This window comes from Pseudonaja textilis, chromosome 3 (genome assembly GCF_049901715.1).
Source record: "Pseudonaja textilis isolate UNSWEBS1 chromosome 3, rPseTex1.2, whole genome shotgun sequence".
Lineage (NCBI taxonomy): Eukaryota > Metazoa > Chordata > Lepidosauria > Squamata > Elapidae > Pseudonaja > Pseudonaja textilis.
The window spans coordinates 56,714,072-56,738,884 of NC_141992.1; the positions used below are offsets into that span (position 1 = coordinate 56,714,072).

Genomic DNA, 24,813 nt, shown 5'->3' on the forward strand with positions numbered 1-24,813 from the left:
TTATTGGGAAGTGCCACAGTAATCTTGTTCAATTATTGCAAAAGGGGTGGAAATGAGCCCTGTCCTTCTATCTCACACTTCCATGTGTGAATTTCATGTATTCAGCAGCAATGCAATAAGAAAACCATCTTGCGTCAATGCAAGTTTCCACACATATTTAATCCTGATAACATAGGATGGAAAGTTCATCCCTCCACTACGGGGCAGATTTCTCCCTTATTTTGTAATGTGAGCAGAGCTCCCCTTTACACCCAAGTGGAAGCAATCATATTGCATATGCCTAGAGCAGCATTCACCTTGGTGACAACTGAGATTACCTGGCACTGGCCACCTCCAAGCAGATATCATTTTATACAATTAACAACTGACAAACTATAGCAGCAAAGACCTTTTCATTTCCACTTACCAGAGTAGAGTGAGTGCCTATTTCATCTCAGGTGGCCCAAATATCCAAGATGAAGCAGAGGTAAATGTTGAGGTGTGCTGCTGGCCACAGTCTATAGGAACTGGTATAGTTTGCCTGCTGAAGGTGGCATATTAGTAATCAAAGCAATCAGAAACTGGCATCCTGCACAAGATTGAATTGCTGGTCACTCAGACACATTATCTGTATGATAGCATATGTCATGCTTGGTGCTTTTAGACCACTGTGTCCTCCTAGCTGTTCTTCATCACTAGTCAACACCTTACTAGAAGTAGGCTAATTCTAATCAGTTATTATCCCTTTTCCCCAAAGGGGATTGTAGGGAGAAGGAGGATTTAAATATGTCGTATTATCATGCAGATCTCACCTCTTTGGGTAGCTGTGTCATGACAAAATGTCAACTTGCTGAAACTGCCCACTTCCTCTGCAGATAAATGCCTTGCATATCATGCCTGTGGCATGTCCTCTTTGGTCATAGGTAGAGTTCTGCTATTGCATCTGGGTCACCAGAACCACCATTCAGTGTGCTTTCAGTGGGCTTACATTTAGGTGGCATCTGTTGGTCCTCCTTCTCTGACCATTATTTCTATTCCTGTGTTCCTAACAAGAGAAATGGTTGGCTGGTTGGCTGAAATGCCAACTCCCATTCATTTTGTGAAGGGGAAATGTTCCTGAGTCACCCTGGGACCATTACATGGCACCATTGCTGCCTCAGGAAGACTAAGCATAGCGCTAAAATCAAGCTTCCTTACAGTCTTATGTTAATCAAATATTGATTATATCCCCCACTCCTAGTAGCTTAGCTCTCAAGGCTTTTATAAGCTTTTATAAGGAAGCAACATGGTTTAGATAATGTAATGAGTGAACACTAAACTGGAGATGGGAGGGAAGAGAAGCCCTATGGGTAAACCTCTTGTTGAAGTATAAAAAGAAAGGGCCTCCTTGAATGTATATGCTCATGTTCCTTGCACGTTGCAATGCACACGGTACCAGTATGTGGTCACAGAACTCATTGGAGGAATCACCCAATAAGTCAACTATCTTGATTTGGGGGAAAGGGTGTATTTAAACTCCAAAACTGATTGAATTTCTCTTTCATTTTGTTTTTACATTAATTAAAGCTCTTGTCAATACAATATCTTGGATCAAAATTAAAACTACTAATGGAAAAAATAGAAATGGAATTGAGAATCTGGAGGCTGCCTCTGAGGCAGCAGGCAACTAAATATATGTGCACCAGTTATCCCCTGATCAAGCAGATGCACCAGTCCATCAATGAGTCCAATTGTCAAGCTGCAATTTTTTCCTTTGTAACTCACTTGCTAATCTCTAAAATTAGTTTGCTTCAGAATAGCTCTCTCGATGTATCAATTGCTTCTTCAGTTCCTGCTATTTCTCTACAGAATTCCACCACATGTTGAGCCTAAACCAATAGCGGCAGGACCATATCTAGAAAATGTTTTGATTCAGGCTGACACCATCCCAAACTAACTTTTCTGTACTTACATGCAAAATATTTTGCAAATGTCTAATAAATATGGATGTGCAGCTATTCAGATCTGAAGCAGAAAAGATGCTTTAGAAGGGATCTGACTGAACACACTTACTGTACCTGTCAATTGAAGGAGGCACTGATAGGCACTGTAGATGTACCTTTTCTCTTTTGGATTAAATGGCTGCACATCGCTACCTGAAAGTCTTTTTCAAAGAAAGGAAAATGGCCATTTTTTTCCCCAGAGGAATACTGAATCAAACAAAAGGGTATAAAAAAATCTTAATACATGGGGAATTGATAAAAATAAAAAGAACATTTGATAATGGAAGTTATATTTGCAGTAATAGTTACATATAAATAAAACAGATCCAATATTCAAATTTCGTAATGCTAACTTGATAGATTTATTTCTAACAGTATTTTGTTCTTGTTTTCTACTTTTGTTCATGATTACTTGAACCCCACATAAAATTCTATCCTTTACTATAAAAAAATTAACTTTAAAATTCAAGTAGAGCCTGGAGAACAAAGACAAATTACTTGGTTCTAGTTAATCCTGTCCTTTTTGTGAGTTCTTTCTAGCTTTCTAGCTCAAACAAGTGAAACTTCAGATGTATTCTTTCTCATTTCCTGTATAACATATTGTTCATGTGTTATCATAGTGCAGTGTTCTTGGTGCGCCACCGGAATACACGTCAACGTTTTGCAATGAAGAAGATTAACAAGCAGAACCTTATTTTGAGGAACCAAATCCAGCAAGCTTTTGTGGAGAGGGATATCCTAACTTTTGCAGAAAATCCTTTTGTTGTCAGCATGTTTTGCTCCTTTGAAACGAAGCGGCATCTTTGCATGGTCATGGAATATGTGGAAGGTATCCAGAATTTATCCAGACATTGTAGTAGATGTATTAATCAAAATTGTTTTAATTAGGAAGAGAGAGATTACATATGATGATTCATTTAGATGCTAGGGGACTTTCATTATTTTATCAGTCTAGGATTTGTTCCATATCTTTCAAGATAGAATGGGTATATTGTGCTATAAAACTTGCTCTGTTCCACCATATTTCAGTAATATATGCCAAATCTGCATATTTGTCCATCACTTTATTCTGAATGAAAGAGATCTTACCAACAGAATTGGTATTTACCAACAGCAGCCAAAACAATGCAGCTGGATGTACAATGAGCTTATTGATCCAGAAGAGGAACCAGGCACCAAATACTTCCTACTGATTTTTCCTAATTCATCACCACCAAATTATATTCCTATCTGCCTCACATTTCCCTGGTCTTCCTCCTTATCAATATCTGTTTAGCATTGTATGGCAGAGTATGCAGAAATATCCTATTTTTGGCTCCTTTTATATATTAATGTAACATTCCTCAGTTATGTGCACCTATTGAGAACAAATCTAGAAACTGATCTAATATTTTAAAGATAATGCATTAGACTAAAATATTGGACAAACATTTGGTCCAATAAAATAACATTTAAAATTCCTAGTTTAGTGTTAGTTTTTCTTTTGATTAGACATGGATATACTGTACATAACATGATATACTGTCAGCTTTGTATAGTTCAATAATGAATACAGAAATTATTTTTACTGTGATCTAGGAGGGGATTGTGCAACTCTTTTGAAGAACATTGGAGCATTGCCTGTAGACATGGCAAGAATGTATTTTGCAGAAACTGTACTGGCATTAGAATACCTCCACAATTATGGAATTGTCCACCGTGACCTAAAACCTGACAAGTATGCTTTTAACTTCTCATGTTTGTACTTGTAGTTGCAGCTGTTCATTCTAAAAATATCTATAGCAACAACTTGTACTATTTTTTCTCCTCTGGAAGGGCAACCTTTCTTTCCAATATTTATTCTGGAATTGCTTCTTGATAAATATCAGATTTTGATTATTTCAATAAAATTTATTGAAAAACTATTATTTCATTAATTGTGTTCTAAATGTAAAGTGAGGCCTTCCAATAACAGGAAAGCTTTGATTGTCCTTCTACAAGGATACATTTAATACCCAGTAAAAGTGCAAGGTGAACAGGCCTATAATTTTATCATTTTATGCACATATACTTGGCTCAAACCTTTAATGGGTGAGACTGTAAAGCAAAGAACAAAGATAGAATTTAAATTAGATACATCTAGTAAGAATTTAAACTTTCTGGAAAAATCAGTTCTATAACACTGGCAAGAAATGTACATGGATGCAGTCACCAGAAATCAATTTAAGGGCATTTTAAAACAAAAGCTCATTGATTTAAATTAATTTGTTTAAAAGCATTATTAGGTTTGGGTCCAATTCAGTGTCTGTATGTAAAAGTATTCAAATCTGACTCAAATTAGACCCTGATTTTTTTCCTTTAAAGTTATGTAGCAGGTAATTCCTTTTATGGCAAGGCTTAGATATATATAAATGTTAGTTTCATGTACAAATGGGCAAATGTATGTCAAAAGTCATATTCTAATGAAAATAATAACCTCATAGGCCATGTGCTGATAATAAACGGTAATAGAGTTGTCAGTAATCATGGCCAAAAGCAAACTTGGGCTAGGACATAGCTAATTCTGGCTTTCTTTCATTTTTGTTTTTTTCTTCTTGTTGAAATACGTCATCATCAAGGATGCAGATAGACACCAAAAATAATAATATAAAAGAACAGGGTTCTTTTGAACAGAGTTATATGATTGGAGGCATCGCTCAATGGAAATCTTTTGTCCTTTGTAGTTACTCTTACCTAAATTGTTGGCAAGTCCAATGAAAGCTTTCTAAGCTTAATTCCCATGGAAGGCAGATAGCATAGATGGCTTCATAATAACTAGCATGCAAAATGCATAGAAATACATATTTCAAATGAGACAATCCTTTAAGATTTTCAGTATATGTAAGACATTTTCTACAGTAATGAGATATTAAAGTTATAGGTAGTTCTCGACTTATAACCATTCATTTAGTGGTTTTCAACAGCATTGGAAAAAAATAACTTATGACCAGTTTTCACACTTATGACCATTGCAGCATCCCCATGGTCATGTGATCAAAATTTGAGTACTTGGCACCTGGCATGTATCTATGACAGTTCCATTCTCCCACATAGTCCCACGGTCACGTGATCACCATTTGTAACCTTCCCAGATGGTTTCCAACAAACAAAGTCAGTGGAGGGAAGCCAGATTCACTTAACAACTTCAGTGATTCTCTTAACAACTGTAGTAAAAAGGTCATAAAATGGGGCAAACCTCACTTAACAACCTGCCTTGTTTAGCAACAGAAATTTTGGGCTCAGTTATGGTCATACATCGAGGACAGCCTGTGTAACATTTATTAAAGGGTGTGTGTGTGTGTGTGTGTGTGTGTGTGTGTGTGTGTGAGAGAGAGAGAGAGAGAGAGAGAGAGAGAATGAGAATGGTATTGTGGCATGATTAAATGTTTATAATACTAATCTCTATTCCTCTTTTTCAGTCTTCTCATAACTTCAATGGGTCACGTCAAATTGACTGATTTTGGCCTTTCCAAAATTGGCTTAATGAGTTTGACAACTAATCTGTATGAAGGTCATATTGAGAAAGATGCCAGAGAATTCTTGGATAAGCAAGTAAGCCAAAATTACAGTTTTGAAATTACTATGCATACCTGCATATATTAATTTTTTAAAACTGCCTAAAGCCAATATGTTCAACATGGGTTTTATACCCTGACCCAGAAACAGCACAGTAAAATTGAAGTTTTAACTCCTTTAAGTATAGCAATGAAAAATTCTGCTTAGTTTGGACAGATTTAAATTAATCTAATCTCAAATGTTTTTGTGCAAGTATTTAATTAAAAATATTTGCTTTTTTTGGTAATGAATAATGAATTTTTTCCACATTGTTTAAACATGATTTACATTACTTATTGTTTGATTTCTCCATTAGAGATTTTCTACATCCTAGCATTTTTTAAATTTTCTTTCCAGGTATGTGGGACTCCAGAATACATTGCACCTGAAGTAATATTGCGACAAGGGTATGGAAAGCCTGTGGATTGGTGGGCCATGGGAATAATCTTGTATGAATTTCTAGTTGGTTGTGTTCCTTTTTTTGGAGATACCCCTGAAGAGTTATTTGGGCAAGTTATCAGTGGTAGGTATCCAACTTTTATAAGTATTAAATGTCTTCTTGAAATTGATAAATGGCTTAAAATCACTTAATTAAACAAGAAGAATATAAGTAATTTAGTATTATTTAGTTAGCTTATCTGATTTTGGAAAATGGATACTGTCTCCTTCAGGCTCCAAGGAATTTCCCCTGCAATACAATAAAACAAACATTAAAAAGCAAATGCCATACATCAATTCAGCTGGTACAAAAAAAAGAGATGTATTTCTCTTAATTTTATTTGGAAATTAAAAGTTTTGCTTCTATTCTTCATTTGTCAATTATCTAACATGAAATTTGCAAAGTCATGCATGAAATCACAGAAGCAGAGCCAACTACACTCGAGGCTTAGCTGTGGTAAAACAGAACATGGATACTTTGATAACATACTAAAGACCTACCTCATTGATGTAGCCAACAAATATAGAAGTATTGTATGTTTTTAAATGGCACAAATAGCAGTTTTAATGTGCCATGTTATACATTTTTTTTGTCTCTGATCCAAAAGGATATTCCCATTTTTTACTACATTTCTGCTATTGGCCTATGGATTATATTTGGAAGGGAGAGGCAGGAAACCGCTGTACTGGGAGTGGAACTTCATTTGTAGAGAGTAGGATTCAACATGCTAAATATTATAAGAAGAATCTACATCAACACACACACACACACACACTCACACACACACACCATATCTACTGGCATGTAATTTAATATTTAAATGTGTTACATATTTAAATATGTTATTTTGGATTTAGAACCTTCATAGATAGAAATTATCAATATACAATTGTATTATAAAAAATATTAACCCAGTTGATAGCTAAATATCCACATCACCTGCAGTACATTCAGTAGCACTGTGCATATTATACTTCACGAATGACTCAGAAATGCTTCAGATCTCCTCTGAGGGCAGCATATTTAGCTCTTCTTTAAAGCACATTAACTTTTTAAAGATTTCTGTATGAGCCTGAAAAATGATGCTGCTGCTTTATGGAATTTCAAATTTAAACTTAATTTACAACTCTTAAAGCAGCAGTGAAAGTCAGTTTGGTATAGTGATTACATCACCAGTGTAGAAACTTGGAGACCATGAGTTTTAGTCTCAGGCACAAAGGCAGCTGAGTGACCTTTGGTTAGTTCCCCCCATCCCTGGCTCTCTCCATCCCTGAAGGAGGCAATGGCAAACCTCTTCTGAAATCTTCCCTGCCAGGTTCCCCTTATGTCCAGGAAGTGGCCAAGAAGGCACAAAATAACATAAAGCAGCAATGCTTTTTTTTTTTTGTCCCAGGGAGAGGATCTAAATCACGGGTGCCAAACGCAACTGCCTCATGTGACATATCACAACATTTTATTATGTTTTTTGCCTTTGTGAAGACGGGGAGGGCATGGCCTGCACTATGATACATCTGGCCCCATGGGTCGCCAGTTTGACACCCCTGGTCTAAACTGTTTCTTTCAGGCATGCCCTTTCCAAGTATTGACTATCCTTGAACCGATTATTTAAACTATCTATATGTAATATTATTATATTATAAACATGCATTTAATTGAGTAGTGGTTGAAACAACAGATAATTGTTTCATCTGTACCTGGAGAATGCCTTTCATAATATCAGATTAATTTACTTGTGCCTATCATCTGGTACATCTCTCATTAAGAGATTCTCCTGACATTGAAAGCAGAGTTGTCAGTAGGGCAGGAGATGAAAGCAGCATCCTGCTGTTGCAGTATAAGCTGTGCTCCTTTTTTATGCGTGTCATGACGTTTCACAAACATATGAAAGGAATGAAAGCACAATCTGGCTTTCATCATTTTGACCCAATGATCAGATCCCTCAGATGCCTCTAACTGAATAATGCTATTGATAGTGGCGGGGTGGTGGTGGTTATATCTGAGGGAGGAGAAGTTGAGAGTTATGAGACATGAAAACATTGTTCTATGCACAGAATCTTGTGCAGAGTGTAATCCTGCCAATATGATTTCTGTAGATGAAATTGTCTGGCCAGAAGGAGACGAAGCTTTACCACTAGATGCCCAGGACTTGATTGGTAAACTCCTACGACAAAACCCTTTGGAAAGACTGGGAACAGGTGCTCCATATTTATAAACATGATTTTACAATGATATGCAATTTTTTTACTTTTTTATATTTATTAATATTAGATTATATGCCATTTCGGGGTTTACATATATGCCATTTTGTCCATTTAGAGTAAATAGCCAAAAATGTAAATAATTCCATAGTACAACAATATAATTGCATATGTAATTTTAGTGCTTGTTGCTTTCCGCTTTCTAAGTTAGTACAATTATTGTATTGGTGGATCTGGTAACAAAGTTTATTTTGTTTTAGTAGAGACTAATATTGGCCAATATTTAAACATTCCATTAAAAATGCATCTGCTGACAAATAGCTAGAAAGTTCCCATATTTCTATCCAGTGTTCCATATACTTCCATCAGCAACAGTGATGGGACATTTTGCATTCTGCTTTATTGGTCAGAATTTATGAAATTGAACATGGATTGTCATTCCTCATAATAACAAAAACTGTATAAAAATTAACTTACAATTTAAAAATGCATATACTTGCATGCAATATCCCTTATTCCTTCCTTTATGGTTAAATAATTCAGATGTATTTGAACTTACGGTTGTTGTCACAAAGAGCTAAAACAACATCACCAATCATCTCTTGTCATTATTTTGGAGAAGAAAGTTAGTGTATCATGTCTCTACTGAGCTCTGATTTTTTTTCAGTGGACTATACTTGCTACTATATGAAGAATTCCTCACAATTGTTGTCATTACAGGTAGTGCTTTTGAAGTGAAACAACACAGGTTCTTCAAAGACTTAGACTGGAATGGATTACTACGGCAAAAAGCAGAATTTATCCCACAATTAGAGTCAGAAGATGATACTAGTTATTTTGACAGTAAGGAAAAATGATCAGAGATTATCATTATTTTAGCATTTTGCTTACGTTTTCATAAATATAAGAAATTATGACAGCACTGAATGAGTGGTATTTACAACCAGTCCTTGAAATTCTGGTCGTCCCAACATCATGATCTGGGTGCTTGGCAATTGGCTTGCACTTAACAATGTTTGCAGCATCCTGTGGTCACATGATCACCATTTGGAACCTTCCCTGCCAGCTTCCCACAAGCAAGTCAAGGGGAAAGCGGGCACGGAAAGTTTCAAATAATTCCTGTAACTTGCTCCCACCCCTCCTGCTTTTTCTTCTGAGGATCTTGTAACTTCTCCCCAGGATCTTGTACTCTGTAGTGTGTGCCTGCTTGCACCCACTGCACATGTCTGTGTGCATGCGCATCCTCCCACACTCTGCAGCAGCCTCACCCTGGCATGCTCATGACATACTATGGCAGCCACCTATGCCTTACCCCACTACATTTGCTTCTAAGTGCAGAAAATACTAATACGGTAGGCTTTCTTCTTGTACAAATACTTGAGCTCAAATCTGTTTTCTTGTTTGCAGCTCGCACTGAGCGATATCAACACTTAGATTCTGAGGAGGAGGAAGACACAAATGATGATGATCATATGAAAATTAGACAGTTTTCCTCATGTTCACCTAGATTTAGCAAGGTATGAGGTGTTGCTGAATAAATGGGTTTTGAAAATTCTGATGAAAACAATCTGAAAAACTCTCTATAGTATGCTGGAAGGTCAACTTTTCAAATGTAGGTCACCAATATGTATAATAGAGGGCTCTTTATAATAAGATGTCACCAGTTAGTTTGGTATATGCTACAGTTCCCCAACTCCCCACGATTGTGCTCTGGAGCCTTGCATCGAATTCACAAGGGTGCCATGGAATATTTTGAATTTTTGTGATGCCATATATTTGCAAAGCTGGGTTTTCAGTAGTCTTAAAATAGAAATTGAACACTGAGGTCAGAATATCATGAAAGATTCTAAACATGTATTTGATGACATAGAAGGCACATGAGTGACTAGTTCATGGAACACAAATTTTGAAATTCTATTTAATAAGTATTCCTTACATTCAGTAATTTAAGTGGCAAACTCTCTTTTATCAAAATTAGAAACTGCAGATACAACTGAAGTTATTTATTTACATGTGCTCACAAACACATACTGACTATTTTTTGTATGTATGTATGTATGTATGTATGTATGTATGTACGTACATATAGTATGTATGCATGCATGTGTATATTAGCACAGTGGTCCCCAACCTTTTTTGTACCAGGGACCAGTTTCATGCAGAAACACTTTTTCAAGGACCGGGTAGGGGCGTGAAGGTTCCAATAACAAAAACCTTAATCAATGCTGGGTGTTTTGCCTCCATGGGGCGGTGCAGTTTTGATGGTTTCATGGTTTATGGCTTCATCGTTGTCTCGTTTACCCTTTCCAAAAAAACTCTCCAGTGAACTCTGTTTCTGGCTCATTTTGCGAGGGCTAGCTTGCATTGCTGATGCATGATAAATACGTGCCAAAGAGTCAAGCGTGGAAGTTAGGCGAGGGCGGAAGTGGTTGTCTTTCAAAATAAGACACCCGGAAGCAAAAACATATTTTTATATATATTTTAATCATGATTATTCATTCTTTGCGGCCCGGTACAAAATGATCCACGGACCGGTACCGGTCCGGGGCCCGGTGGTTGGGGACCCCTGTATTAGCAAATACTTTACAAACCTAAGAAATATTGTAAGAAAATTAAGGTTGATATAAACTGAAAAGAAGTTCTGTGAGGGAGCAGAGAGAATAAAGTGGAAACTAAACCAGTATCTTTAGGCGATGTGATGTTGGCATGCTTATATTTTACACTTTGAAGAAATATACTGTATTCAAAATGAATGGCATGGAAGACTCATTTGAAAGTCTTGTCTGACAATTGGGCCAGATAATTTATTAATAACTACTCTGTGATGTTGTGAATTTTTTATAATGATATTTTCATCAGTTTGATATGCAAATCAGATTCTCAGTTGAGTTCAGTCCTAGAAACATCAATTTCTTTTCTCCTTCCAATTAACTCTTTGGTGATTTAAGATGTCAATGTAAAACCACTGAGGCATGATTGAATATGCACAGTGGTCAGATGGGGATGTACTTTCTCTTTGAAATACCTCTTTGGGTTAGGCTTATTATTGTGAGGTTTTGGGGGGAGGTAGATTAACTATGAGTTTTTAAATGTTACCAACTGACTCATTTTCAGCATGAAACATAGTATTGCTTTCCAAAACGTCTGTTTGAAATGTTGTTTGAACTGTCTTAAAAAGAATCCCAGGGAACACCAATGCAAGAAATATGTTTTTAATCCAATTAATTGTTATATATTTAATTATGTATGTGTGTGGTGTATGTGTGTAGAAATAAATATAAATAAAATATATTAATATGGTTCATTTCTTCCACTCTGAGAAAGTTTTAGATTCAATTATCTTTTTATTCTTCATCATGCCTATATGGGTTAAGTGTTTGCACAGAGCTCCATTCTGAATTTCTTAAAGCATACAGTATTGTTAATAAAAGTTCTGCTCCTGGAAGGTCCATCAAATTCCTATTTTTTTTTTATAGTGTTAGCACATTCAACCCTGTGGTTTTGCTTAATAGAACGGATTTTTTCCCTTCCTAATTTGATTTATTTTATTTATTCTTCTGTTGGTTCTTTCTCAAGATTCCCAATAGTTGTCAGGCCATCACTGTCCTCTTGTTGTAGGCATCTGATTGTCCATCAGAAGGACTCCATTTTGCTAATTTCCCCCTGGATGGGTATAAACTATGCCCTGTTTGCCTTGGTGAAGGTCATATACCAGTTACATTTATTAAATGTGCACATCTTAGTAAACTTACTTTGCAGTTCTCTATCTGGGAGCATGCTTTTTTCTCCAAAGTTTCTATTATATCCCAAATAGTGTCTGGGAACAAAAGTATCTATTTGGGAAACTAATTGAATTTTCTGTTACCTGTGAGGGAACCCTATGTTTTTATCTTTATCAAGGGTACCACTCCATCGTGCCAATGACTAAACATCTATGGTTACATTCCATCATTTTTTGTGGAAGTAGATATCCCCATTTCTGGTTCATATGCCAGAGAATGTTAGGAGATTCCTAGGCTACTATAGATTAACTTGAGAGACTCTTGTCAATGCAAGAACAAGAATGCAGGTGGTGATGATGATTTTAAACATGTATACTGCCTGACTCTCAACAATTCCGTAAATCTAAATCGCATCCATTATCAGTGAAAGACATGAAAGTAAGACATAAGAGGGAATTCAGATTTCCTTTTCTGATGAGGTGTTGCTTCAAGAGAGCACACAAAGGTTGAAAGTTGTTTGGGTATAACTTTTGAATTATCATGTGCACTAACAGTTCTTTCTGTATTACTGTCAAAATCTTTTGAGCCTAAAGATACCATTTTGAATACATCTTTTCCCATTGAAAATAACTTTTCTAACAGCTGTCTTGTTGACTTTTAGAGGTTTCTTACAGTGAGAACCTGCTTTTCTTATTTGTCATAGAGACAAGATAATCATTTACCCAGATAGTTCCTTCTTTCTGAAGTCAGTCCTAACCCTTGTCTTGAATCAAGGCATTGTTTGCCTGTTTTGCTTTTTTTCATAATTTCTAAACACTAATCACTTCATTCTTTAGAAGCCAGTTGTGTTTTCTTTCTTTATTTGCACTATTTAACATAATTTCTCCAGGATCAATGTTTATTTCTAGTATTCCAAGGTCCATTTAAAATATGTGGTTTTACTTGTAATGGTCATTTACATTGAATGGTCATCTGTGAATCCACATTGTCTGCCATCCCATTATGCTTGGTCTCAAGTAATTCACTGTTCCTTCAGAATCTCTCTGTTGGTCTTGAGAATACAATTACAGATAAGTAATAGTAGCTAATCAAAAGACATAACCAAAATCAATATTTAAGTTCTGAATAATTTAGTTTGCTGATGAAGAGTCACATTATACCTGTAGGTATATAGCAGCATGGAACGTCTTTCTATCCATGAAGAGAGAAAAACACCACCTCCCACCAAACGGAGCTTCAGTGAAGAAAAGGATGACAGACATGATAGCCTAGTGGGCTTGAAGAGTCGAGACCGCAGCTGGGTGATTGGATCCCCTGAAATGTGAGTTTGTGTGAATACCTTTTTAACTGTTCTACTTATCTTTTGGGGAAAGGGATACTTTTTGAAGAGAGAAAAAAGCCATATATGAATAGACGCATTTAACAGTGTATTTTAATTCATATGCTATAAAGCAGTCCATAATTTATATACCAATAATCAAAATCAGTATCTTCTGCTATTAAAATTTGCCTTCATTAAAATCTTTACAAAAATCTAAAATCATAGGTCATAGTACAGTATCTGGTGGTTTCATTGCATGATTTCATTCTACCAGCTTAGACTGCCTGAAGCATTCACCCACAAATGTGATCCTAAGTCCAAAATGCTTGGTCAACCTTGGTCTAAAATTATATTCCAGGTGTATTACTATTTATTTCTGAAATTAAGTACTTAGTTGAGAACAGTTAGTAGAGAAACATTGCTAAAATAAATGTAAAGTAAACCAATTATTTGAAATATTTGAAATAATTATAATAATTAATACAAACACAGTCATTCATGGTACAATACAGCAGAATTTAGAAAAGTGAAAGGCAAACTTTTCAATTAGCCTTATTTACTATGTTGAACATGCTTTCTTTAATGGAATTCTGAATATCAGTAGTTTAACAATATTTCAAGCTACAATTCTTTATATTGTTTGCAGAAGGAAACTTAAAAATGTTTCAAGGCATTCAGATTCATTTTTCCATCCAGAGCCAGCATCCATTGGTCATTACAAATATTATAGATCCCTTAAATCCCAATAAAATCAGAAATCAGTATGTAATTTTAGTACAATGTTTAATTTAGCTTTATGAAAAAAAGAGGGTGATTGGGATGAGATTAATTCATAGAATTAGAATTTCTAATTTCTAAGTTATGGATTTATAGATAACACCTTGTTCAATATCCTCCTCAAGCAAGATCCACTAGGGCATCTGCAACAGCCTCTGTCTTAAGAACCAGGAGGACTCAAATTCTAGATCCCCTGAGACATAGAGCTCACAGGGTGACTTTGGACACATAACTCGTTCTCAGTACAGACTAATTTGTAGAGCTGTTAATAAAGACATTATCTTAAGGAAACTCCCACTCACAAGCTTCCTGTAAAACAGGGGTCCAGGCCCACTGGGCCATGTCCCACCTATTTGGAATTGTGTGTGCCTGGATGGAGCATGCATGTGCAGCTCAACTTGCGCAAGTGGTGGGCCAATGGTCACCTCATGTGCATGTGTGGTGGACTGGCGAGCACTTGTGCACATGCACGGCAGGCTGGCAAACTCTAGCATGGGTACACGCCAGCCTGCCACTCGCGCAAGTCAAGCTGCGTGCATGTGCGCTGGCTCGCCACTCACACAAGAGCTATGTGTACGTGCATTGGCCCACCATTCATGCTGCCCAGTTTCCTTTCCAGTCCTAGATGGACAGTCAACCCACAAATGTTGGGGACCACTGCTATAAAAAATAGTCAAGATATAAATGTAAATAAATAGGTAAATAAAAATAAAGTTCAGTCTGATCTTTTTCCTTGTCTCTACTTTCTTTCTTCATTTATTAGTTCAAATTAATTATCTTTGCCTAATTTTAGTATTACTGTGCTCTTTTACCACCATTAATGGATTTAGTTAAAACACTGTTGTGTGAAAACTGAGTGATGTTTTTTTGTTCTCTTTCAGACTGCGTAAACATATCTCAGTGTCTGAATCCTCGCATACAGAGAGTGACTCCAGCCCACCCCTAACTGTCCGTCGGCATTGTTCTGGGCTTCTCGAAATGCCTCGTTTTGCTGTTTCAACTGAGGAAGACGGAAAAAAGAAACAGTTGGATGGGACATCTTTGCCTACAACACAACCTCGGGAATGTCTTCCTTATCTAATTCCAGAACAGTCTATAAAAAGAGAACTCCAACTGGGTGATAACGATGGACTAAAAACTCCTTCTTCAACTGTCAGTAGTATGAGCAGCACGTTTACAGGTATATAGGACTGGCAGCATTGTCTCTAATTCTTGGCCTGTGATCGTAATTTGGCCTATTAGACCAGGCCTGCACAACTTGTTGAGGGGAAAGGGCCACATTGATAAATTAGAAATCCTGGTGGGCTGCAAATACCAGAAGTGCTGTTCAGCTGTTCCAGAAGTGGCAGAAGTGCTAAAGCGGCTCTAAATATATCGCTTTTTTAAATAGACTGGTGGGCCATATAATACAGTGACCTTTGGAGGAGAGGCAAATATAAATTCCATGTGGCTCTGACCTTTTTTTTTTTTTTTAATTGTAGGTGGGAACACTACAGAGGTCTGCGATCATTATACACGCAGCAATAGCAGTGAAAGTCCAGACTTTATGACTCCCAAGGCTACCAGTGATCTGGCTGTACGGCGAGCTCGACACCGGCTACTTTCGGGTGATTCTGGGGAAAAGCGGACCTCCCCACGGCCTGTCAATAAAGTGATCAAGTCAGCATCAGCTACTGCCCTCTCCCTCTTGATCCCCTCCGGTAATCTATCTGTTTCATGACTTTAAAAAAATCAAAACAAAATAGATGACAGCTAAATGTGACAGTAACCACTATCTTACATCTTTTTCTGGGTTTGCCAGGAACCACAATATTCTACCTTTAATATACAGTAGTAATTTTGCCATGGATAAGCTTGTGGTGCAATAAGGAGTGGGATTTCACTCTGATTGTTCTATTATAGCTATGATTAGTACATTGTTACTTTTAAATCTAACTTGTTTTGATAAATCATTTCCAAGGATCATGAAGCTCAGATTAGCCATTTACGTAGTATTATGTTGACAATGCCAACAGGAGAAATATATGTTTTCTTGCTGGGTGCCACCTAACCCCTAAGGAAAGATGATACCATTTAAGAAAGCCCTGTTATGAACTCTCAAAACCTGAAATTTATTTAATAACAACAACAAACAACAACAACAACAATAGTAATCTTTTTTGGTAGCCTCGTTTTTCTGGTTCTGCTTTGTAGTAGCATTTCATTACAGTGCAGTTCTCTGATATAGTGTATTTCTGCCACTTCTGAGGTTTTTTAGCTTCCAGTAGCCCTGCAGACTCATGCCCTGGTTGCTCAGCTATGGGACCCATGGCCTGTAGCTCACTTGTTGATGGATGCTCAGGTTCCCCAACATCCGACGCGGTCCTTGTTAATCCAGGTGATGACCGAGCCGGTATAGGCTTCGTTTGGTTGTGTTTCACCATGATTCATTGCATGGGTTGTTGGGTGCACTCAGTTCTGCTCCTCGGCCAAGACCTCTCTGACATGGTTGGACCTGCTGGTAGTTTGCACTACCGCCAGCACAGCTCTCAGCTTCATTGGAACAGTTAAGCCCCCCGCCACGTCAAGGCGGCACCCCGTGGGGGGTGGACGAAGGTGGGATGACAGCTGGTGTAACAAAGCACTGCATGGACAGTTCCTTGAAAAGATCCAAGGAAAAGTAGATAAGGAAAAGAGCTGGTTATGGCTGACCAATGGAACACTGAAGAAAGAGACAGAAGGCCTGATTCTTGCAGCCCAAGAACAAGCCATCAAAACAAATTCAATCAAAGCCAGAATAGAAAAATCTGCTGATGATCCCAAATGCAGACTCTGCAAAGAAGCGGATGAAACCATCGATCACATACTGAGCTATTGTAAGACAATCACTCAGACTGACTACAAACAACATCACAACACAGTTGCTCACAAATTCCACTGGAATTTGTGTCACAACTACTATCTGCCTGTAGCAAAGAACTGGTGGGACCATAAGCCTGAAAAAGTGGTCGAAAATAAGCATGCAAAACTACTGTGGGACTTCTGAATACAGATTGATAAAGTTTTGGAACACAACACCCCAGATATCATGATTGTGGAGAAGAAAAAAGTGTGGATCGTTGACATTGCCATACCTGGTGACAGCAAAATCAATGAGAAACAACTTGAAAAAATCACCAGATATCAGGACTTGAGAATCGAACTGCAGAGACTCTGGCATAAATCAGTGCAAGTGGTTCCAGTGGTATTCGGCACACTGGGTGCTGTGTCTAAAGACCTAGGCAAGCACTTGAAAACAATTGGCGCTGACAAAATCACCATTGGTCAGCTGCAGAAGGCCACCTTACTAGGATCTGCTCGCATAATCTGCCGATACATCACGCAGTCCTAAACGCTTGGGAAGTGTTCGACTAGTGATTTGTAATATGAAACTCAGCATAGTTATCTCATTTGCTGCGTACACTGTCGTTTTTTGTTAAGAGTTAGGAAAATGTTTTATCCAATCTGCAGTTAGGTTTAATTTTCCTATAGCTTCTTTGTGAATACATGTTTGTAGTTCATGACAGATTAAACCTGGTGCATTATAATGTGTAGTTTCTTTAAAAATTGAATAAGAAATTCATAGTTTAAAATATTTTATTTTTCAGCACATATTTGAATTGCACCAGTATAATCAAATACCAACTTGCCATTTGCCTGTTGGTATTATTATAGCATCCTTTTCCACAATGGGGAAGAAAAATAAAATGCAACTTTCAGCATTCCACAATCCGAAAGCCTTTTTCTCCATTAACATGTTATTGCCAGTTTTTTTTTCTTTTGAAAAGTAGGTTTTATAATTTGAAACATTTTCTTTGTTCATGTAGAACACCATACCTGTTCGCCATTGGCTAGTCCAATGTCACCTCATTCTCTCTCGTCCAACCCATCTTCAAGAGACTCATCTCCAAGCCGAGACTATTCTCCTGCTGTTACGAATCCCAAACCACCAATCATCATCCATCGAGCTGGGAAGAATTATGGCTTTTCATTTCGTGCAATTAGAGTCTACATGGGGAATAGTGATATCTATACAGTACATCACATAGTCTGGGTATGCTTGGATTTATTGGATTTTTATGTCATGATATATAGTAATTTAGTAAGAGCTTGCTTTGAAAATTAGAGCAATGTGCGGTATCTTTTACTTAATAAAAAAAACCTCGCTTATAACTAAACAATCGTTCCCAGAATTACCTCTGGAATGATGACTTCCTTTATAAAAGAAAATATATGCAGTTGATGTATGTGCATGGAAATATCAAAGTTGAAACCTATAGATTAATTAGATTTAATTCCTTCTGAATTGTCTTGACAGTGATTGTCTGTTTCAGATCTCTCTAGCCTTAGGTAGTTGTTTTTTTTTACACATCTGCTTAGATTTAGTTACATATCTTAAAGCATTACTGCCTTCTCAGTTAATTGTTTAGGATTTTGAGTTTAATTCAGCTGTGTTATAATTTATCTTGCTTTGATTATTTTCTTCATAAGTATATTGTTATTTGCCTGGATTATTTTTCACAACAGATATTGTTTATTATACCATGTTCACAATTGAAGGGAAGTAAAATTATGTTCCAAGTTCCCTACAGGTTTTATTCAGTGTTTATTTAAGTAGAAATTTATCTTTGAAGCTAATTAGCAGCAGTATAATCATAATAGGAAATAGAATAGTTCAGTAAATTGATTTCTGACCCTTATTTGTTATGACCTTACAAAAATTGCATTATGCATAGAACTGCCAATAAACATAAGCCCCATGTAACAAACAAAACTGTATCTTTTTTGACATTTTTATATATAATTTTTTAAAGAATTTTAATTATAATAGTAACATCTAATTCAAATTAAACAAAATAAAAAATAAAAAAGGAATAGAAGAGAGAGAGAAGTAAGAACATAATACAGAAAAAGTAATATATAAAGAAGTGACTTTCAACCTTCAGCACAAGTATAAGCAAATTTAGAGATTCTTTACATCTTCTAAGATTGCAGATATTTTCTCTTTATCCCATATTCCATCTATAAACAAATCCATAAACCACCATCTTCTTAGTCCTGGTGTCAGCAGAAAGTCTATAAAAAGTTGCCAGATGTAATAACACATGTGATCAAATAAACCAACTTTATATTCCTTCCTTTTACTTCTAACAGTCATAATCTACAGTGCATTCAAATATTCTCACATAATTTGATTTCTATTTGTCAGTCTCCTTGTTTGTCATTTGTATTTTCCTTTTAAAATTTAAAACTTCAGCCAGTTCTAAATTCACTTTCAATACTATCTCTATCTTGCTAGATAAAAATGTTCTACATCTGTCATTTCTTTAATAACATTTTTTTGGACAAAGTCCTTACATAGAGGCAGACATCATTACTGACATTGCTGATATTGTGGTTACTACTTTTTAACTCCATTCTTCAAAAGTCTCCTTCAGTATTTTCAATGTTATGTTCTGCAACATTTTATTAGCCTGTAAATCTTTCACCCAAAACTTTAGCCACCTCTAATGTCCTATGTTTGAAGTTATGAAATTGCTTCTCTTTCATATGACTTGTAAAAACCCAAACAGAATCTATTTCATGGGAAAATGTATCAATATTCCAATTTTATCTGGCCCCTTAGGACATTTACCATTTCTGAGATCAAAATATTTAGATTTTTGCTGCTTATTTCATATTGTTCAAATTCTTAAGCTTATGATTTAAATTTTCTTTCATTCAGGATTGAAGGTAGACTCACGTGATGTTTTCAAACTTGACATTCTCAAGTAGCTTAGAAGTAATTAATGAGCAATTTCTGAAAATTATTAGAAAGTGAGGTTTGCAAATTTAATGTCCTTTAAAAGCCTCTGCTGTGGTTGCAAGCAAGATGGCTATTCCATTGTCTCCTGGTGCTCAAACCCACAAAAAAATTGCTGTCCTGCTGTCTCCTTACAAGGAGTAGTTATCTAGAGCACATGTGGGTGATCTCCTATCTTCTCCTTATCCAGAAAGGTTTCAAATAATCAATCCAGTCACTAGTTCCTTGATCTTTGCCACAGTTGTCAGCTCCATTTTTGCAGAGCTGTCTTCAGGTCATCATGTTATACTTGGAAGTCAAAACTATCTTATTTGCCGTTATACTTAATTGTTTATCCATTTTGATTCTGAAATTTCTGTACTACTAACACTAGAGAATACTTGAACGTTGCTAGGACAGACTGCACATGATTTGCAAGTGAAATGCCCTAAATACAATCAGAATCATAGTTATTTATGTATGGAATTGGAATATGTTTAATATAAACAGATTATTAATATATTGCTATTATTATTTAGCTTTGTTTTCTGTCATTACAGCATGTAGAAGAAGGTGGCCCAGCAAGTGAGGCGGGTCTAAGAGAAGGAGATTTGATAACTCATGTGAATGGAGAGCCTGTGCATGGATTGGTTCATACAGAAGTGGTAGAGTTGGTCCTGAAGGTAACAATTGAAAATTGATGCCTGCTGTACAATAGGAGTGATGTCCATTAGCTCAAATATTTAGTAAAAAACATGTTTCCAGTAACTTCAAAGTATTTAAAATGATTTTTTCCATAGGAGGATCAGGTTGCACAGAATACTTTTTAAAAATCTGATACTGCAGTTGCAGCCTACTGATGTTTTCATGGCCTCCAGATAGATTAATGCAGGGGTGTCAAACTTGATTTCACTGAGGGCCGCATCAGGGTTGGGGGGGGGAATGTGGCCAGGGTTGGCATGGCCAGCTCAACATCACTAGTGTTGGCAGTACCTGTGGTGGCCCGAGCACTCTACCAGTGAAAACAGGCTTCCAATTCCAATTGCATTTTCGGCTGCAACAGCCTCCTGCAACCCTCTGCAAATTGGGAGAGCTGCAGGTGCCCCCCCCAAGCTCTGTCTTCGCTGGCAGAGGCACTGTGGGCCGGTCCTTTGCTGTTTCGAGGGTGGCCTTGTGAGCCAGATCGAAGCACCCATGGGGCGGATCCAGCCTGTGAGCCTTGAGTTTGACATCGCTGGATTGGTGTAATGCATTGTATATATTTGCTCTTTGAAGAAGATTTAGAAATTGCAATTAAAAACCAGCTGCTAGTTTGCTAACTGAAATTTGAAGATATATTATCCAAGGCTTGATGAGGGGATCACCTCTTAGCATTTCTACATATTTAATGACCCAAAGCCATGAAAAGCTTGTTCTTCCTGAAACGTGCTGGGAGCTAGTACAGCTCATCAAGCCTCATCATAATGTAATTGTATATACAACTGTATATACAGTGAGTTTTTAAAATGGATCTCTGAGTACCTCCGCTTTCTTCTTCATAAGGATATTCTGATTATGAAATGTTGCCAGTCATCCTTGGACCTATCAAGGAAGTATTTTTGGTGCCAGGCAACAACTTAATTTTCCAAGCCTTTTTAAATCTGGGTTGTCAGGTGGCAGCCCCAAACCAATTTTGTCTGTATCCTGCAGCTAAGCAGAATCAGTGCTGATTATTACTTGCATAGAAGACCACACCACCAAGAAATGCCAGGCTTGGCTTCAGATTAGTCTGAAAAATTGGAAACAAAGGGCCCTGAGAAAATGGCAATGGTTGGTTAATCCATATTTTCATCAAGAAAATTAAAAAGATGGACTTACTAGGAGACAAGCATAACTTGAGGGCATTTTTAAAGTTTTAATTTAAAGTTCTTGGGTATTTTCAAGATGTTTTTATCTTCAAGATGAATTGTTTTCTTGTATGGGATTACAAGTATTGCGAGCCACACGTACGTTTTGTATGATTTAAGTAGAAGGATAAAAGTATTGCTAAACAAGTAGGTTGTTTAAGGGAAAGCCAGTTTGGTATAGGAGTTAAAGCATCAGGTTAGAAACCAAGAGATTATAATCTCTAGTCCCATCTGAGGCACAAAGCCAACTGGGTGACCTTGGGCCAGTCACTTTCTCTCAGCCTTAGAAAGGAAGCAATGGCAAACAACTTCTAAATCTTATAACTGGCCTAGGCAGACACCAGAAGTTAATAATGATTCAGAGGCAAAAGAAATCTGTATGTGGTATAAAATATAATAGTACAAGTAGCAGTATGTTAATTATAGTCAAGATATCCCATAGAAAACAAATCAATATAAACATTGAAGATTTTACTACATGACATAACTGGGGGTAGGAATGGGATGGAACTGAAACCATAAATATCCCCACTCATCTAATTAAATAATTGCATCTTTTATTTATCACTGTCAAAATTTGGCTTTTGCGAGACTTATGTTCATAAGTAGATCTGCCCAGTATCATTTAAATATAAGGTGGATTGGATTCTGATGAGCCCCTGCATAAAAATTTCAAACCATTGGAACACAAACCACTGATTCTACCTATTCACTATTGCAATAAAATCCTTTGCAGTAGATATTCTCAAATCTATATTCAGCACATATGATGTTAAGATTCTAGTCTTAATAAAAATTATCCAAAGTTAAGCATTGTTTGATTATTTTAGGCTATTACTGCATAGTGTATTTATGTGCAATTATTGTTTGCTTTATTTGTAAATTACAAAAGTCCTTCAAGAGAGTATTCCCAATTCAGAATTATTGTGTTAGCCTAGTCCTCAAATAATATTCTTTTTCGGGAAAATCTTTATTCATTTATAAATAATAGGAAATAATAATAGCCAATTAATAGCAGTTTGGAATATTTTCTGGAATATATCCTATTGAGTAATGTCCATTGATAAGTAAACACACCATTTCTTCATGGATTATATTGTAATATGACTGTTCATTTAATAAACAGAACACCTGCAAGGGAATTGCTGTGAGGCAAGTACATTTTAGCCAGTTTCCTTGTCTAGATACTTGCTTTGGAAGTAATTGAAAAAGATATTTTGAATCATAATCTATGATAGTTTGTGATTCTTCAGTTCTTTAGAACAAGAAACAAATCTAAAGCTAGAAACAGGAGTCTGTATTATATAGGCATGCTGCTTGATAGAATTTCTAATGTGATGCTTCTGGTGATACTCAACTATCTTCTGGTACTCTGCAAAGTTTATATTGGATTAATAAGATTTTATATTCATAATCTCTTCAGCTGTCATTCAACTAGAAAAAACATTGTTTAATCAGTGAGAGAAGTCTGATTCAAAAAATCCCTCTAGTAGCACTTTCTAAAAACAAACTATATTTTGAAAGGAAAAGACAAGATAACAGGAATTTAAGACATTCAGTTACAAACTGGTACATTCCCTTGCTTTCATGTCTGGTTGTATCAATTCATATAAAGAAATGCATTTCAAAAATTAGAATATGTGGTTTTCTTTCTACCAGAGTGGAAATAAAGTGTCCATATCCACGACACCTTTTGAGAACACATCAATCAAATTGGGACCAGCTCGGAAGGCCAGTTATAAATCGAAAATGGCTAGAAGGAACAAGAAAAACAAAACAAAAGACGGGCAGGAAAGGTTTGTAAAATTTAAGTCATTTATAATAATAATTGTCAGTATGGGTAAATAAATGTTATTTTTACGCTACAAAAGTTGCATAATATCAAAAATGGTATCCAGAGTTCCTTGAACTCTAGTTGAATGTTAATGGGATTTCATTTTCTACTCAGTTTCTTATTATTTATGATAATTTATTAAAAATAACCCTTACGTTCAGCTTGTTATAAATAATGAATTAATGACCCATTATGGATCTCGTTTGGTTTCTATGGAGATTCTCAGTCATGAAAGTCATAGTTGTCACAAAGGCCCTTTTTTCAAGAGGCTTCTTGGATGAGAAGTGAAACGTTTTCAAAGAAAAAATCAGAAAGTCCAGTTGCCTCTTGAAAAAGCGCCTTTGGGATCTCCTTTGGTTGCTTCCCTTGCTTGTGATTACCCATAATTTTTTTATTTTTCCAGTAAGAAGAAGAGCTCATTATTCAGGAAGATTACCAAGCAGGCCTCCCTGCTTCACACAAGTAGAAGTTTATCTTCCCTTAACCGTTCTCTGTCATCTGGGGAAAGTGTTCCTGGTTCACCTACGCACAATCTCTCTCCTCGTTCTCCAACACAGGGTTACCGCTCTACTCCTGAGCCTACACATTTAGGTAAATGTAGTAACAATAGAGATCCTGTAGAGGGCGCATGCAGCATACTGCTGTGTCTAATACACATGGGCCTCTTTGCATGATCTCACTGCCTATCCCAGGCTGGTAAGTCCCGAACTTGTACAATGATCTCATCTATTAACATCACCACTATTCTTAAGGATTGGTGGGGGGTTTCACCAATCCTAATGCTGTATCTATGTTGCCTTTTGCTACTTGTAAAGAACCATATGAAAGGAATAAATGCTGCCCAGGGAGTCAGGCATCTTGGCACCCTGCACAATGACTGGTCTTTGAACTCCATCAGGTAAAAATGGAATAGAAGGCAGAATACTTGAATCAAATACTTTTAACTTAATGTGTTTTCTAAAAGTGGCGGGTAGAGGGGGAATAAACCATCCAAATTCTCATTTCTATAAATAAGAAATGACAGCTGCAAGCCAATTGACAGTTCATGGTGGGATCTTTAAGATCCCAGGAAAACAGCCCAAGCAACTAGTGAGGCTTGTTGCCAGGTGCATGGAGGGTGCTCCAAGGAATTTATTAGTGTGAGAGTAATATATTAAGCTCTTAATATTTAAGAAGCATAAAATGTTAGATATCATGAAATACTATTTTAGGGTGATTTTTGCAACTTACACTTTCAATTGCTATACTGTCTTTTACTTTTTTAAATAGCCCATTCACTTTTTAATATAAATACTATCAATG

The 24,813-nt window shown here is 36.5% G+C and overlaps 1 protein-coding gene across 11 annotated transcripts in view; it reads left to right on the plus strand.

Annotated features, from left to right (window-relative positions):
- Positions 1 to 24,813, plus strand: part of MAST2 (microtubule associated serine/threonine kinase 2) — a 134,716-nt gene that overhangs the window by 104,244 nt on the left and 5,659 nt on the right. For all 11 annotated transcript variants that reach the window (XM_026707022.2, XM_026707023.2, XM_087929843.1 and 8 more), the window contains 14 exons: positions 2,582 to 2,790; positions 3,540 to 3,678; positions 5,399 to 5,531; positions 5,892 to 6,057; positions 8,067 to 8,168; positions 8,892 to 9,014; positions 9,579 to 9,688; positions 13,060 to 13,214; positions 14,873 to 15,171; positions 15,473 to 15,691; positions 17,837 to 18,063; positions 20,352 to 20,474; positions 23,337 to 23,473; positions 23,915 to 24,102. In XM_026707022.2, the coding sequence (XP_026562807.2) occupies positions 2,582 to 2,790; positions 3,540 to 3,678; positions 5,399 to 5,531; positions 5,892 to 6,057; positions 8,067 to 8,168; positions 8,892 to 9,014; positions 9,579 to 9,688; positions 13,060 to 13,214; positions 14,873 to 15,171; positions 15,473 to 15,691; positions 17,837 to 18,063; positions 20,352 to 20,474; positions 23,337 to 23,473; positions 23,915 to 24,102 (2,330 nt within the window). The remainder of the gene's footprint in view (positions 1 to 2,581; positions 2,791 to 3,539; positions 3,679 to 5,398; positions 5,532 to 5,891; positions 6,058 to 8,066; positions 8,169 to 8,891; positions 9,015 to 9,578; positions 9,689 to 13,059; positions 13,215 to 14,872; positions 15,172 to 15,472; positions 15,692 to 17,836; positions 18,064 to 20,351; positions 20,475 to 23,336; positions 23,474 to 23,914; positions 24,103 to 24,813) is intronic.